Here is a 16974-nt window from a genome sequence, read left to right as displayed (position 1 = left end):
GTTTTTATTAAAACGTACTTAATGAAATAACATTGAATTCAAATATAAGTGCAGAAGAAATTGGTAAAACGAGCTCTCTACGTGTAACGATTAGTGCGAAATACATTACAAATTACATTGGCGTTTCATGATTACAAAAAGATAAAATATAAATTATATATGTGTATGTAGAGCGGAATGTTTAGAGGGATGGCGGGTGTGCTGGACTGAATGGGTGCGAACCATGGTGCGAACGATCGGCAGATGAGTTCGAACGACTGATTCCAAAGATGTGAGAACGGTGATAATGGGTGAGCGAGCGGGTGAAAGAAAAGAGAATGGAAGAAGGAGGCAGTCGGGAAAAGCAGTCTAGTGTGTGTGAGCATCAAGGTGTGTGAAATGTAAATCATTGAGAACCTTTCGAATGTTTATTTGTACTATGTAAATAGATAAATGAACAAATCGAATATAAAAAAGGGAACTGGGTTTGTTGAGCATTGGGCATAAGGTGGTCGTTATTGCGATGTCGAACAGGAATAAACTATCAATTACAATTGTGAAAATTACCTAATATCTCTATTCGATCTCGTATTACAATTTGTTAGTATAACTTTCGTTAAAGTCTTAATCACCGTATTTTGAATAAAAAATTTCTTGTTGCGGGTATCTACAAAAATATACGGGCGTGTACAAAGTATATGTATGTGTGTACCACATACTCATATACTAAAATATTTTGTATTTTACTTTGTTCTCATTAGAAAATGAAAACGTAATTTGTATTTCATTGTTGCCTCAATCACAAATTGCAATTGCAATCGTTGAGTAATTACGATTTTGTTCATTAGCGACTGCCCCACTTTGTGCCGATTACCTCTATAATTAATAACCGAACACCAGGGACTATTCACTAATTCCCCCCCAAAAAGATTAAAGACATGGTTTGATATTTTGTTCAATTTATTGTTTGTACAAAATTCTCGAGATTTATATGCTTCGTAATGATTCCGTAACAATATAACAGGTATCGCAAGTAGTCCCTCTAAAAATATCATTTTTACAATTGAATTATATAAGGCACAATTGATGATTAGAATATTACAAATTAGAACTTACAAATTAAACTAAAGCTTCGCTAAGAAGTTGAACAGTTAAAAGACAGGTTTTGGATTTTCTGAAGCTGGAATATTTAGGTTTCACTTATAGTTTTGTGAGATGGATATAGGAGCCTAAAGTATTTCAAGCTTTCAACCATTTCTGTTCATTTTTAATCATTGTTTACGGACTGTATCAATGTATTGGCATAATTGTTCAAAACATAAGTACTTAGGACTGTATTTTCATGATACAGCCGAGGTAATGGAAATATTCGAATACAAATGAACAAATACATTGAATTAATAAAATGCATCTATTTAATCTAATTGGAAGAACACAACGTTACTTCAACAACTAAAAAAATACAACGATTTTAATATATCGTATATCTTTATGGCCAACTGTATTGTGAATCTGATACCATATTACTATATAGCAGAAACAACCTAGCAGAAACTATTATTGGAAAATCTATTTTCAAATAACAAACACTGTGATTACTTGAAAATTATAGAAACCGTGATTTTTATTCACCTTAAGGATGATACGAAATTTTACCCTAACAAAATAGTCGATGGTTAAACTTCTGAAGTTTTAACTCATACTGTAGTGACTTTGTTCTACTTTATTCTACGGAGACATTGAACTCACAAAACCTATGTTCAAAACATTAATTGTGCTGTTGAAATTATTATTTGATAATTTTTGTTTTCGGTATTGTTATAACTAGATTATCGATCATTTTCAACTTGAAGTCAAACAAGATGTGTTACGTGACATCTATATCAATTGAACTGCTCCTTCTTTCACTAAGCTTGCGATTGGCTGGTATTGAATAAGGCGCTGTGCACCAGCCGTCAAATCTATTTCATCATTTGTCGTTCCAGGCACGATGATTCCTTGCACAGGTTTGTTGACTCGCAAAAAGACATGGCTGTTCAAGTTGGGTTTAACAGTCAGTTTATCAACTTCGAATGCTTGAAAATTAGCAGGCATGTGTTGAAGCGCAACTGTTCTGAAAAGTGTTTCAATATTGGCCAAATATTCTTTAGCAAACTTGCGTTCGCCTGGAGTTAGGTAAGATTCTTCCGGACTCTTTTTGTCATCTTCTGACAGAATGTGTATGGTGTATTGTTCAATTTTTTCTAACCTCGTTCGCAGGTAACTCTTTATAACGAATCGTATTCTATCGATTTCCATCTTATGAATAGCTAGCCTGATGTCACCCTTTTTCAATTTTTTCATGTTCTCTTCCATGTGCGAAATTTGTTCGAGCATACAATCAACGAGTTCTGATTGATGAGGTAATATCTCTGGTGCAAATTTCTCGTTCAACCAAGCATTTTCAATGTCTTGCAATACTTTGCCGGGCGTGAATTCTTCATTGTCGCTAGAGTCCAAGTGCTCTGAAACATCCGCTACGCTATCGTCCATTGCAAGACAGAGTGACAACGGTTCTCGGGACCGAATGTGAATAATGCGTGGAATAATGTTTACAAAAACATGAACATGTCAAATCTTACTGAGACGAGATGTCACCAATTGACTATGCCATACACGACCGCAAACTATAGGAAGAGTAGATCCTCTTCTGCTTCGGGGCCATCTCCACGATGACTTTGGGAATGCGTTCCAATGCGTTCCGAAATCAATCTTCAGTGCCGTGATCAGCCATCTTTAATCTCTTTTTCACTAATTTGCCTCTACTTTACGAACACTTTCTAGTCCTCCTTACCTCTACGCGCCATATCTTTTGAGCTAATGACTAGTTCTGTCTGTACATCTCTGGGTATATTCCGCCAGGGAACTGTGGCAGTCCAGTAATATCATATTTTGAATTTTCTAACTCGCGGTTGGTGGTATTTACTGGTCATTTACTGCCAAAGCGTTCCACCAATTGACAATTATTGTTTGAAAATGTTATCTTCATAATAAACAATCAATACAGCATTAATAGCGCGCATGTATACTTCTATCCAAACCCTATTTACACCTTCAAATAATGTAACCTGCATAATCGAGAATTGCTCTAAAATTATTTTATGAGCCATCAACAATTTGTATTTCAAACATTTCTTCACATTCGCGCTGATGTATACGAATTTATATTTTAAATACAGTACGCAAAGGGATCAACAATGATCGCTGCCCGTAGTGGGAGATGTGTTTGCTATAAAAAATAAAATAGTTTTTATGAATATGTAAAAGGTTTCTTCCCAGCAAACTATAGTTCATTTTATGAGAATCATACAATTTTCACTACTATCAACACTGCTGTTTATAAACGAATATTTACCATTGTCAGAATAATGATTTTTTCAAATGAGAACGTGATGATTTTTCACAAGTCGGGAACTATTTCATTTTTCTGAAAAAATGTTGGATTTCAAATCGATGGTGATATTTGTCATGAAAAACTTGTAGATTTGTACAAAGTAAAAAGTATAGTTGCCTCATCGATAGTTACACTTCTCCGAGAGAGGGATAAGTTTCCGCGAAACCAATCCAAAGTTTCCATTGAAAAATTGAGGTATTTCACAGTGTCGTATAGCAAGTAACGGAGACTGAGCTAATTTATTTATCATGATTCCAGATTCCTATATCTATATGATTCTTTATATATATACATATATTCTATTTCAATGGTGAACATCAGGTTTTTGAAAAATATACCTATAGCCAAAAAAATTATACACAAAATCATTATCGTAAACGTTCACTATATCTCTTTTACAACTCAGGTATCGAGAGAATCAGTCCGAAGGTCTATAGCACATCGCATAAAAACTTAACGATATGCAAGATTAAGGATCCGCTATTAGTCAATTACCTTAAAAGGATTTAAAATCAATTTGATCCACCGATCACTGAGAACCATTTCAGCGATATTTGAGTATATCAGCTTAGAATCACTTAGATGTAATTAAAGCGACAAAGATTCTACGAGCTGTCATGACGTTGTTGTAAACAGCCTGATAGCGATTAGGAGATACTGCATCTAGTCCATTTTAAAGATTATGAATCACTAGACTAGAGGCCTATACTGGTAACCGCCTCAAGTATGTACGGTTATCGTAATCTTTAGTCGATCAGTGTGTCAGGTATAACTGTAAAAAAATATAATTCCAGCGTATTTGAAAATACGTACTGTCAACATCGATTTATTTTAGTACTGACCGAAGGTGAATCCGGTTACAGAATATATGTGTCTTAATATTTAAGTGTAAAACAGTTGTTGCAGTGTGTCAGTATTCAGGTAGTCGATTTTTACGAGTTTCCCCGTGTCTTCGTCTATACATAAGAGATGTCGAAGTATGGCTACAACAGTTTGCCTACCGGGGAACCGGATCCTGACGATGAAATGCGAGTTGCGTTGCCTCCGTTAATGGTCACGTTGGCTGTACCGTCAACTCCAAACTATCCGATGTCTCCCTCGCCAATGGGGTCATCGGAAACGCTTCCAGAACATCAAAATGCCAAACGGAGAATGGATCGCCGTCTTATGCGTCTGAATACGGAACTCCTTCAAGCGGTTGTTGATGGAAATTTGGCGGAGGTTGAACGGTCCGGTATATGTTAATTTTGGTTCCGCTATTTCGAATTTATCTTGAAATTACGCAGCCTTCCTCGGCAAACGAAGAAAAAATAAAAAGTATTGAACCGGGTTTATTTTAATGCCGTTAGCTACTAATCCAAAATTTTCAAAAAGACGTATTGCGTTGTGCGAAAATCCATCCGAATTGATTGTTCTATTGTTTGAATATGTGTCTACAGCTGCAGGTTCTTCATACTTTCTTATGTTTGAATTGTACCGCAATTTCAATTTGATCCAATGTGTAACGCACAGTTTCGTTTCTATCCATAATTCCTATTCGATTCATTTGAAAAAAATTGAAATTAATCTGGAACAAAGTCAATACGCCTCAAACAATTCAATTTCTATTCAGTTGTTTCTGTTTGAATCCTATAACGATTTGAATTCGTGTAAATCTGTCAATGGTGAGTGGGTACCTTTTCGCCTCAGAGTATTTTCCACAGAAACGTATAACACACGATTTTATTCGATACAGCATTATTCGACACGTACTTATAGTACGCGGGTATTATACTAAACAGAGTTATTTTACTCGGGTGTTATTTAACAGTAATTCTTGTACTGAGCCGTCCTAGTAGATGTGATCGCATGGACGTATTTCAAAACGTTCTAGTTGTACCTTGGAATATAATTTTCTAAACACTTCGAATTACACTCAATATTATAATTAATTGATTTTAAACATTTTAATAATTCCTATCAATCCCTTGTAATCGCTAGCCACTTATCCCTATAGGAAGATTCAGCTAGACATCCAAACAGTAATTTTGGGACCAAAAAACAGATTCAGCCGGTTTCAAATTTTCTATTCTTTTCTATTATTTAAAATTTTTTCCAATTGCTGGGCTGTTTATTCGGTTCAGTGATCACACTGTAATGGAGGGGATCATCATTAATACTCGTAATACTTTGCACGTAAACTTCCCATGTTGATACACATTTATCGCTGTCAGTAAATTATCTCGATGATTGATCATCTCTTAGGTTTTGTTTGTGACCCAATTCTCATAAATCGGGTAGAATGTATGCAACTCTCTTTCTTTTTTCTATCTTTTGCATTGTGCATTTTCTGATGTAACTTAAAATTCATAATTTTTAGTGGTCTCCAGCATGATGCCAGTGCAAACGCGACATGCAAGCCACATCGGATTTCGAGTTGTCACATAGCGAGCTTTTTAGGACATACCGATATTTTGCGAACTCTGCTCAAGAATGGTGCCCAACTAGAAGGAACGCGTGACGCAATGGGACGAACACCTTTGCATCTCGCCGCTTGGGAAGGCAATCCGGATTGTGTAAAGCTTCTTCTCGATCATGCCCCAGAACTGGTAAACATAGCAACAGAAAAAATCGAAATAAAAGACAAAATTCGGTTAGAGTGGATCGACTCTTGGGATCACGATCATCAGTCGGTGATTGACATGGTGAGTAGTTTTCGATAAACACGTCCAAACAGTACAGTTCGTCAGAGCTTTAGGCATACCGTTTTCAAAACACGGTAGTGTGATAATCTCAATTTTTAGCTACCGGTCTTAGAATTCGGGAGTTCACCTCTTCACGTAGCTTGTAAACGGACAGAGATGATCTGTGTGCAACATCTTCTGGCGGCTGGAGCTGAGTTCAATAAAGTTGACAGTCGAGGGATGAGGCCACTTGATGTAGTAGGCGAAAATTTAATCGACCACCGTGAAGAGGGCGACGTGGAATTCAGGTAGGTATATAACGCATTGATTTTGACTTGTGTATTTGATCACTGGAGCCTAGTCGAGATAATCTCATCAACGATTCAGGTATCCAGCCGTAATCGCATCATTGATAGCTGCTGGCAGCCGGCATTACCTCTCTTCGGAATATCAGGACCAAAGTCACATCGTGACGCCATTGCATACAGCTGTTGAGTTGGGTTCCTTGGACGCGATAACAGTCCTTCTGAATGCGAATTTCCCTCGCTCTATATGGAACGCGGTTGGAGACACTCCGATGCATTTGGCTATCATGAAGAAAGCAGTGGAACCGTTGAAGCTGCTGATGAGCATAGTCAACAGTGAAGACTCACCGAATTACCTTGATCCTGTAAATTCCGTTGGATTGACTCCTCTGCAATTGGCAATGCGTGAAAATTGGATTCCAGGGGTGAGCATCATCCTAGAAGCTGGTGCAGACGTTACGACCACCTCGAGCAATGGATACACAGCTTTGCACTTGTCAGCTGCAAGCGGTAACTTGGAGATGATTCAAGAACTGCTAAGCATTCCGGACTCGCAAACGGTAGATCTACTCTTCCACTCGCTTCAAAACATTTTTTGAACATGCGCGATAATACCCTTTGTTCTGTTACATAGATAATCGAGGTGGAAAACCAGCCGGGAGAAACTCCTTTATATTGCGCGATCGCTAGTGGCAGAGTTGATTGTGTTAAAGAGATTCTCGACGCCGGCGCGAGTGTTCAGCACAAATTGCGCGGTGGAGTAACTGTGTTTCATCGTGCAGCCGAGCACGGCTTTGCCGACATTCTTCAACTCCTGCTTGACAGAGATCCTTCGACGACGAAATTGATGATTAATGCCAGAGACAAGTTGCCGATGTCCGGAATGACGCCTTTGCACATGGCCGCGTATTTCGGACACGCTGAATGCGTGAGAATTCTTCTTGAAGCCGGTGCGGACATCCTATCTACAACGACGGAGAATCCACACACCAAGGCGACCCCTTTGCACCTAGCAACGACACAGAATCACTATGAAGTCGTGGCCGCCCTACTAAGTCGTGAAACTGACATTATTGACGTACAGGACAATCACGGGTGGCTACCGCTGCATGTGGCGTGCTATCACAGCAGCAGAGAGAGCATTAAATTGCTGTTAGATGCCGGCGCCGATTTATCCGTCGTAACAAAAGACGTTGACCGCAAAAGTATGTCTGCGATGGATTTCCTCGTTTACAACGTTCCTAGGCCCGTCGAATTTCTCGAATCGGTATTCGACGCTGCCATCACTATCAACGAGTACACAATCAATGAGCCCAATTGTCTAATCACTCTTGATTACAGTATATTAACACCTCGCGGCATAAATATGGAGCAGATGAGAGTTGTTAATGCCCTCATTAACAGCGGGAACCAATTCAACCAAAAACGCCTACTCATTCATCCCCTGATTGAAAGTTTCTTGTACCTGAAATGGCGGACTCTCAGCCCTTTTTTTATGATCAATCTAGCACTTTACGCAGTGTTTGTCGTTGCTACGACACAACTAATCACTGGAATTTATTACTACGAGGATAAAGGAGAGGAACCGCCGGTTATTCTTAACACACAGATGAGCAGTTATATCCTGGTTTTCAGCCTTGTGCCTATCGCCATTCTGGTAATTTTACAACATATTGATAATTATCAACAATTACGATAATTCTTACGACCTAATGTAGTATCATGGTAACGAAAAACAGGGATTCTGCATTATATCTCTTCTTTCCTACAGTATGGAAAACTTAACGTCTGTCAGTCTGTTCGTATTTTAACTTACAACTCCAGATCTACGATACCGATTTCGATTCTTTTTTTTTCGGTAGATAGCTACAATGTCTGGACAGGTTTGAAACAGAACAATATTTGTAAGTCAAATAGGAACGGGATCACACACTTATGCGAAGACTACCTAAAATCATATAGGTAGAGGAAAGTTATGTCCAAGAGTTTTCAAGGTCTTAATTTAAGCTCTACAAAAAAAGTCCGGAAGAGTATATGGCTGTTTAATAATTTTGCAAGAAAAAGCATTGGAAAATATTCGCGGGCGGAACCGCAATAGGTTGGTAGTTGATGATAAAAATGGATTTAGACTCAAAGCTTAATGTTGGGTGGTTAAAGGTTGATAGAATATGAAAAGTTAGTAAATAATGTAGTCAATCCAAATGCATGTATGAAATTGACAAAAATACCATAATTGAAGTGTTGGTCAGTACTTGACAAGTAGTAATTCACCATTTTCAGGAATTCTTACACGGGCAGCAACGTTCTTGGATCTACTTTCGCGAACTTGAATCCTGGGTGAAGTGGGGTTCCTTCATACTTGCAACCTTGGTCGTATTCGCTGATCACAACGTTAACGAATGGACGCGTCACGTGGCTGCCGTGGCCGTCCTACTAGCTTGGACTGAGCTTATGTTTTTGCTGTCTCGTTTCCCAGAATGGGGTTACTACGTACTAATGTTTTCCAAAGTGGCCACTAACGTTATTAAGGTACAGACGTGCATTTGATACTGGGATCCCTATTGTGCAAATATCGATGCACGGGAAATATCGCGCAAGCTATCAGACTTTTATTCTGTTACGATAAACGGATTTAAAGTAAAATAAATGGGATAAAAACCACGTAATTTAATACGACGCCCACGGCAGTTATATGTATAGCGTGGTATATTTAATGCCATCAGATGGCGTCTCCGGAATGTAGGGATCCACATTGTTAAAACCCGGGTAAAAACTATTTCCATAAACCTGCCGAAAACATCGGAAAGGAAACTACCAATTCATTAACAATCCATTTCTTCTTCACAGGTACTATTGACGTTTGGCTTTCTTGTGATTGGCTTCACCTTCAGTTTCTTGGTCCAGTTTCGGAGCGAACCTCCATTTGGCTCCCCGTGGCAGAGTTTTGTAAAGACAATGGTGATGATGACTTCAGAATTCGATTACTCTGATCTCTTTACCGGACAAGAAGACTACATAGTGACATTGACACTTGGACGGCTGGTATTCGTCGCCTTCCTGGTTTTAGCTGCCATCGTTCTGATGAACTTGATGGTTGGTTTAGCGGTTAATGACATCAACGACTTGGAGATACGAGGAAAAACTCAGCGCCTCTTTAAGCAAGTCAATTTCCTATGCAGCCTGGATCTGGTGGTCTACAACAAAATGATACTTCGCCTATTACCGAAAAGTTGGCGCATCAGAATCGAGCAGGGCAGATGCGTTGATTCGAAACTTTATCTTCATCCGGGCAGACCACTTCGCACTATTTTTAAGACGTTACCTTCTTCGATCAAAGAAGACATCATACAAACCGCTAGAGCCGGTCAAAAAATGTCAGAACCAACCATGGTTGACATTCTGGACCGGTTAACTAATTTAGAAATGATTCTTCAAAAGGTTTTCCAAAAGGAAACACTCGTGCCTCTACAAAGTAATACCGAAGGTTGCAAGGACCAATCGGAAGCCACAGCTACTTCCGACTTATCGACTCTCGCTGAATACATTGATAAATTAAAAGACGACAGTATTTCGAGGTGGGAAAAAACAGAACTCATAATTGACAACGTAGCTCAAACCTTGAGTGCTTTGCAGAGACAGTTAGTCAGATTGAATGGGAATATTGCTCTCTCAGGAAATGCAACTCATGTAGTGAACATAGAGGAAATGTAAGATACGGTCTTACTTCAAACATTGGCTGTGAGCAATGATGGGCAAACTTTTAATTAGTCAATAATGAATTTCATTTTTATCTTGAAATTAGGAAAAAATAAAAAATAAATTCCACTAATCAGTTTGTAGTACATTCCAATTACAAAGTACAAATGTAATTTGTAATTTATATCGCACTAATCAATAGAGGTGTAATTTGTAAGTGAAATATAATTAATTACAAATTGTAATTGAGCGGTGCCCAATACTAGATGTGAATTGTTGGTATATGCTCTAAGTCCATAGTTAGCAATGGACGTTGGTATCTTAATTTATCAATTTTTATCGAAACCAATATGGCGTCGTACCAGGTTATCAGCTGATCGTCTCAGCTGCACGTTTTTATCTGAATTATATGCTGGTAAAAAAACAAATAAAAATATACAAGCGGTTATACTTTTTCTCTGTTATATCAAGTTAATAAAAGACGCAAATGGACGAAAAAATGTCTATAACTAAATATGACCTGATTAGCGTATTATAGTATCTACTTGTTTTAATCTTTGGGTATTTTGAACTTCAATCGTATTCTTTTGCTTCCTGTACACAAATCATGTAAGTATCACAAATATTCTATCTGCATGATTCGATATGATAGAAATGAACGTCCAATGAGGAATTATTGATTTTATGTTAGCAACCAAAAATTGTATAAAAGCTGCTCAGAAGTGGTCATTGTCGGATCCAAATCGGTTTTTACTGGTTTCTTAGGAAGGTCTACTGCTAGAATTATGGGTTATTTTACAAAAATGAAAGATCAGTTTTAGAGAAATATTCTTTTAATATAAACCGTTCCCAAATTAGTAAAAGAATAATTTAGAGTTGACATTCCAGCGAAAAATGCAAAGGAAAATAGACAACAAGAATTTCTCGTTTGTTATAAGTTTTTCACATGAATGCATTCTTTATTTGTTCTTCAAAACACCAATTTTTCGCAGATATTTGACTAAGAACGGTGTGGTTGCCAGAGTTATCGATATCCTTGCTGGAGCGAATAATTTGTGGATCGCGTATGCAATAACAAATGTTGATGAATTCGATACGATATTTTGAATCCTTTCATTGTCCACAAATCCCAGAGAACTAATCAGTGAAGGCACATCTACGCCACTGAAAGAAAATATAGTTTCTGTCAAAATCGTACTTTGTTTACTAAAAGGCTTGTATTTACCTTAATTTATAATCATTATTTTGAATGGGTTTTGTGTAGTTTTAGTATGATGCAAGAAAAAAGAAAGAAAAAATTATTCTTGCGTGAAACACTCTCAGTTTTTCAATAAAGACCAATAAAACATATGAAACAAACCTATAAATTACTACGTAACAGATACCAAGAGACGCCAATGATATGCCAACATGGAACACAATAACCGTGCTTCCGTAATCTTTAACTGCTCTTTTAAGCTTTGCTGCTCTTGATTCCTCGTCAGTCTTAGGTAATTCGTTCGATGATTTTTCAGATTCATTTTGTGTGGTACCAGCGCCTGTTGAATAGCTCATCACATGAGCAGGTTTGGTACAGTATAAATTTTTGGAGAGTAAACTTCTTGCAATGATGTTAATGTCAGCACCTAAATATCACATTAAAATGCTTCTGAGTTTAATGAGGCGGTCATTTTACAAGAATAAAGTAACTAATAATAATAATGAAGTTCAGATTTAATGACTATATTTGGTTTTATTGAACCGCACATTTGGACTTTTCGCGTTTACAAATCAGCTATTCAAAAATAGAAGTATAATTCATATATCTGGAAAAAAGAATGGACAGAATTTTTTCCTACAGCTATTTTTGTATTTGGGACCAGAGAATGTTTCACACAAAAAAAACATTGTCCGAAGTTTTTTTTGGCTTCTATCGATAAAGAACTGCCGATTACGGTAGAAGTAAACTATGGTTTGATATTAATTTATGCCAAAAATCGTTTTTACGATATAAAGTCAAATGTCAATTATCACATCATTTTACAAAAATTAGAGGAGACACGATTAGTACATGATAGTGTATTAGTTTCTGATTGTAATAAAAGAAAAAAATGGTATTAATCCTTTCCTACTCATTTGAATTCATCCTTTTACTTGTTGATAGAGAACGTGCTAATTTTCAGAGGCTGCTTTCAGTGCATATGTTGTTGAGTAAATGCAGTGAATAATCATCAAGGACGACTACATTGTAACATATTCCATGGAGCAGCTCAAGTAAAATCAAGTCGTAATTCAAGTCTGGGAGGTATGACGCAAAATACAGTATAACAATTACCATGTATAAACGATCCATTCGAAGTCTTTGTTACATTGTTGATTTTATGATGTAGCTGAATATGTTACAATACTCCAATGTAGAGAATAAAACTGATGAATTAAAATCTATAGAAATGATTTGATATCCTGAATGCCTGCTATGTTTCATAAAATTATCAATATTTTGTAATTTCTTTTTCAGGATGGGCACAAATGTTTGTGAAAAAAATTCCATTACATTTCCAGGTTTTCCAGGACCTAAAACTCAAGATCTTGACATTTTCCCAGTTCTAGTAAGCCACTAAAATCTAAATCATTCAGCTTATTAACTCTATATTTGGTTCAAATTCAAATTGAATTGATGATAAATATAATGTACAAAAAAAGCTTAAGCCATTTGTTTTTTCAACGAAAAAAAGTAAACTTGTTACCTCAAAAAATTATTTCTAACTCCAATGATATAAAACTGATATTTTCAGTTTTTTCTATGACCCAATTAAAAATTCCCCGACAATTCCAGGTTTTCCACCTGTGTGGTCAACCTGTTTTTACAGGGCAATTAGTAGTATATTATGTTAAAGGTGCGGAAAGTGCGCGATTTTCGACGAGTGCAGGCGCACACCGGAAGCAAGTGCTGGAATCGCATGAGTCAGATATCGCTTATCAACACGTCTGACACACGATACTTTTTTCGACACCTACGAAGGACATTTTGATTCGAGGAGCAACAAATGTGCCACTGACAGCGTTTAAAATGTGGGTTAGTTAACGTATGTTTAATGCCACAGTGCGTAAAATTGAGTTATTCAGCTGTGCGCATGTGCCAACCTCATTTACGAGCACTGGTCAGAAATGGGGCACTTTACACACACTGTACAGGTTTCGAAAATAAAATTTTCCAAAAAGGTGTTTGAAGAAATATAAGTAATCACAAGTATTACTTTTAAATTATATGTACATACAGTAATAGAAAATATCTATGCTGACTTTTGGCGGACTGACGTGAAACAGATCCAAGTTAGGATCTGTTGCTGCAAGCACGTTTTGTTAACGTTCCATATTTAATCAGCTAAATCGTTTCACATCTATTCATTTGGACTTAGTGTGAGAAACCATATTGCTGGACCGTAATTTTGAACCATGCAACCGAAATTTTTCCTTCACTTAACAGTAGCTCAGAAATTTGAATATCCTGCCTGAATGAGTATGAAAAATTCATCAGTGTGCATGGTGTCTGTCATTCAGTGTGGTACGGCCTACCATCTGAACCAACAGTTAAGAAAAGGGAAAAAAACGTGGAAAAAATCACCAGTAATGTTATTGATGCTGAAGCCGATGAACACGAATAAAACAACAACCTTAATATACAACAGAAATAAATCTAAGCGAAATCCAATATCACAAGCTGAGGTCTCAACAATTTGAGAAACAGATTTATAAATAGATGGTTTAAAAAGATTAAACTCTGACGTTTTTGGATGTACTTTGTTCACCATACAGATTTATAGACATTGACTGAAAAAAGTCAAACAAATATTTCAGATTGGATAAAAACAAATTCATGCAAGTACAGTACAACAGATATTTGTCAACGATTAGAAATGCTAATTATAACTATTCAGGAAAGTAAAACTTCTTGAATATTTTTCCGACAATTTGTGGCAATGAAATTAATAAGAAAAATACGCCCAAAAACATGAAAATTGTATCAAAAATACCAGAGTTTTATCATTTGAACTGTTTTGATTATGAAACCTATTCTTAAATTGTTAATATCGTGATATGTATTATTCCAATTACCTTTGAATAATTTCAATTACATAGTAAAGTGTTCACCATCACTGAAGAAAATAGCATTGCTGAATACGTTTTAAATGATTCGTTCTCTATTCCTAATTTTTTAATTCAGATGATAGAGCGCATTCTTTCTTGAACTTCACATTGTACGCTGTAGAACATATTTATTACCATGATTCAGTACTTTATAAAACTTTATCTGCTTATATCTTGACTTTGTCCGATAGTAGAACCTGGTATCAATTCATTGCTAGTAGCATAAAATGATTTTGAAAAATTGAAGCTGGTTTTAATATGCTGCTATTAAATTGCTAGAATATTTTTTAGGAATATTTGGGAATTGGAAATATTCAGTGATCAAGTTTATAAATTAAAGTTTTAAACATTGGTGTCTTTATCACAAACCTTTGGTGGTACTACTTCTGTTCTGCAAGCAGAGTTTGCTCTTGGAATAGTGTGAGTTCTGCATATCATAGGCGATGTATTTATCATCCCTGGACCATATGCCGCCGGGCATATTGAGGTGCATAGATTTACCCTCGGAGGAAAATGGCTGCGGAACATTGCTCTGCATAGATCCATTGAGACTCACGGCGCCAGTACAATCATACGAATCAGTGAACGAGTGTTCGGGATTATCTTGGGTCGTGCAGTCCCCAAGACTAAGACCTTCTGATCTAGTATTGGAAAAAGTTGCCGGCCCATTTGCCTGGCAGAACAATATAGGTCCCGTTATATCTCGTGCTCTCTCCGGAGTGAAACGACCCGTTTCGTTTCCAAATATCTGGGTCATGTTCTGGGGTAGCGGTATCGTGGGAGCAGATGGGTAGGACTTTACTGCAGAGGCATGCAGACTTTTCTTCTGGTTGTTTTCATTGCTATTTCTTAGATCTCCACTAAGTACAGCTGAAAATTGAGTTTTACTGTGATAATTATGTTCACTTAAATTTACAACTTTATAATTATATTAAGGATTTAGGTGTCAATCATTTGCAGATTTCTGCAATCCATGCATTGGGAAAATAAAAATATAATAACAATAAAAACAAAATTTGATACTGAAACGGAACAGAGACCTGTGTGTTTATGACGCGATAAAGCCGTTTGTAGGATATTTAAATATCCCCCTTTTGCACAGTTTCCTAATTTCAATGCCATACCGATGATCACTTTCACTCGTGGTACTTAAGTGTGTAGATAAATTGCCGAACGCTGTTCTTTACTTGTTTAATTGCATTCAAATGTGTATATTTAATTGTAATCGTTGATGAGTCCGAAAATTGAAAAACTTGAATGTGAAAGAACACGTTTTGAGAATTCTAAATGATTTGTTTTTTGCGAATACGTTTCGACGAACCTTGACAACCGTTCACGCCGATTGTCGGACTTCTAGTGTTCTGATATTATTATCATCATTGCGCCGATGATACATCAAAATATCATTGGTCGAAGTTATGCGGCTTATTTGATTCGTGTGCTTGTGCGCATGACGACTAGAATGAATTAAAAACTGTTAAAAATGTCTGTGGATAATTCACATAATAAGCAAAGACGTTACTGCGTGACTGAAAAATCTTCAGTCAACAGATGCTGTGGTGTCCGGTCGATAATAGTAGATACACTATTCTTAGGAGCTTTCCAGCAAGGAGACACAGTGTGACACTGTGTTTCACGGTCGAACACTGTGCCTTGGTGCTTGTTGGAACGCTCTGAGGTTCTTAATTCAGTCACTAGAGTCCGCTCATGCGTTATACGAAAAATCTAGGATCATTGAGCGCTCCAGGAAAAAAAAAACATTTGTGAAACGCGTGTAGATTATCATTGCATTTAATAAATAAATATAAACAATACCATGCGTCGAAAATAAAATCTCTAACTAAAAAATTGGCAGCAATGAATCCGACACAGTGTCCAACCATGCTCCGCAGCTGTGTCCGACTGTGTCGCTCTGTGTCGTTGCTGGAAAGCTCCCCTTTTTAACATATGCAGAGGGCAGAATATCATAACGGTCGTGGCAGATGAAGCCGTAAAAGCTGATATATAGGCAGTTGTGTTTTGCTGATTTCTTTGAAATCTATAAGGAAGGAAATAATATAAATAACGGAGCATTTAAAAAAAAAAGTCGAGACCTAATCGACCACAAGAAGCCGTATCAGCGATCGGTGGCTTCTTTATCGGCGGGAGCTATTAAATCTACAATCTCATAAAACACACAAAAACCCATTAGGTTAACCGTTTTTAACAATCTTCGAGCTCGAATACATCCATGATGCATCCCACTCACTAATATATCCTTTGCAAAGATTCTTGAAAAGCAGGTCTGCTTTATGGTGCTGCCCCACGTAGGGCCGAATCGCCGGAATCCGCAACGACGGAACGGAATGGACGGAAAAGTCACTAAAATCTGCGTTCCAGTAATTTTATCGCGTTTTATTTTTACGGAATGGTGGATTCGTCCAGTATCCGCATATTACAACATTCTGTTTCGAGCGCTGCAGGAGTAGTATATATACAAATACGAAAGAAGAGTTTGTACACAGTGCGATTATTAATCGTGAGTGCTTTCCATGTACCCAAATTCCGGAACAGAGTTCCGGAGGGTCAATTTTCATTTTATGAAATAATTAAATACATGTATGTACAAAAATGAATTTGACATAAGACCTAATTAAATAAATTGTATACAGTGATGCAAAATCTTTATCCAAACAGACAAATGAACCCGAATAGCACAAATATGAATCTACATCGTTCCATCGTTCCATGAAATTTTGGTATATACATGGGATGGCAGGATTTTTCAAAA

The 16974-nt window shown here is 37.0% G+C and overlaps 3 protein-coding genes across 5 annotated transcripts; 1 reads left to right on the top strand and 2 right to left on the bottom strand.

The window, feature by feature from the left end:
• Nucleotides 1-523: 523 nt before the first annotated feature.
• On the bottom strand, nucleotides 524-2660 carry Sld5 (DNA replication complex GINS protein SLD5). 2 transcript variants are annotated; one of them, XM_046612527.2, is made up of 2 exons: nucleotides 2228-2660; nucleotides 524-2092 (listed from the first exon to the last, which is right to left on the bottom strand). In XM_046612527.2, exons 1-2 carry the CDS (start codon nucleotides 2509-2511, stop codon nucleotides 1858-1860), a joined length of 519 nt encoding a protein of 172 aa, XP_046468483.1. In that variant the 5' UTR covers nucleotides 2512-2660; the 3' UTR covers nucleotides 524-1857. The 2 variants fall into 2 exon arrangements, with proteins under 2 accessions (XP_046468483.1, XP_046468482.1); XM_046612526.2 differs by having other exon boundaries at nucleotides 543-2654.
• Nucleotides 2661-4144: 1484 nt separating this feature from the next.
• Nucleotides 4145-13882, top strand: LOC124212465 (transient receptor potential channel pyrexia-like). The gene is made up of 10 exons (XM_046612515.2): nucleotides 4145-4641; nucleotides 5772-6096; nucleotides 6196-6383; nucleotides 6463-6940; nucleotides 7015-8037; nucleotides 8661-8909; nucleotides 9228-10685; nucleotides 12239-12360; nucleotides 12574-12664; nucleotides 12953-13882. Exons 1-7 carry the CDS (start codon nucleotides 4382-4384, stop codon nucleotides 10089-10091), a joined length of 3387 nt encoding a protein of 1128 aa, XP_046468471.1. The 5' UTR covers nucleotides 4145-4381; the 3' UTR covers nucleotides 10092-10685; nucleotides 12239-12360; nucleotides 12574-12664; nucleotides 12953-13882.
• LOC124212471 (uncharacterized) lies at nucleotides 11030-15780 on the bottom strand. 2 transcript variants are annotated; one of them, XM_069133603.1, is made up of 4 exons: nucleotides 15526-15780; nucleotides 14574-15074; nucleotides 11437-11701; nucleotides 11030-11240 (listed from the first exon to the last, which is right to left on the bottom strand). In XM_069133603.1, exons 2-4 carry the CDS (start codon nucleotides 14959-14961, stop codon nucleotides 11036-11038), a joined length of 858 nt encoding a protein of 285 aa, XP_068989704.1. In that variant the 5' UTR covers nucleotides 14962-15074; nucleotides 15526-15780; the 3' UTR covers nucleotides 11030-11035. The 2 variants fall into 2 exon arrangements, with proteins under 2 accessions (XP_068989704.1, XP_046468481.1); XM_046612525.2 differs by having other exon boundaries at nucleotides 15245-15779.
• Between the last annotated feature and the right edge of the window lie 1194 nt (nucleotides 15781-16974).

The sequence above is a fragment of the Neodiprion pinetum genome, chromosome 2 (genome assembly GCF_021155775.2).
Source record: "Neodiprion pinetum isolate iyNeoPine1 chromosome 2, iyNeoPine1.2, whole genome shotgun sequence".
In the NCBI taxonomy this organism is placed as follows: Eukaryota; Metazoa; Arthropoda; class Insecta; order Hymenoptera; family Diprionidae; genus Neodiprion; species Neodiprion pinetum.
Note: the sequence above shows the minus strand (reverse complement) of the source record. Positions and strands in the feature narration are given on the sequence as shown.

Bases quoted from the DNA above. Each gene is read 5' to 3' on its own strand.
- LOC124212471 (XM_046612525.2), bottom strand. From the start codon at position 15,326: ATGGCATTGAAATTAGGAAACTGTGCAAAAGGGGGATATTTAAATATC. The intron at 15,075-15,244 runs GTCTCTGTTCCG...CTCAATTTTCAG, and splicing joins ATCGCGTCATAAACACACAG to CTGTACTTAGTGGAGATCTA. The intron at 11,241-11,436 runs GTTTGTTTCATA...ATTTTCTTTCAG, and splicing joins TGTTACGTAGTAATTTATAG to TGGCGTAGATGTGCCTTCAC.
- Sld5 (XM_046612526.2), bottom strand. From the start codon at position 2,511: ATGGACGATAGCGTAGCGGATGTTTCAGAGCACTTGGACTCTAGCGAC.
- LOC124212465 (XM_046612515.2), top strand. From the start codon at position 4,382: ATGTCGAAGTATGGCTACAACAGTTTGCCTACCGGGGAACCGGATCCT. The intron at 6,941-7,014 runs GTAGATCTACTC...TCTGTTACATAG, and splicing joins GCATTCCGGACTCGCAAACG to ATAATCGAGGTGGAAAACCA. The intron at 8,038-8,660 runs GTAATTTTACAA...CACCATTTTCAG, and splicing joins TTGTGCCTATCGCCATTCTG to GAATTCTTACACGGGCAGCA.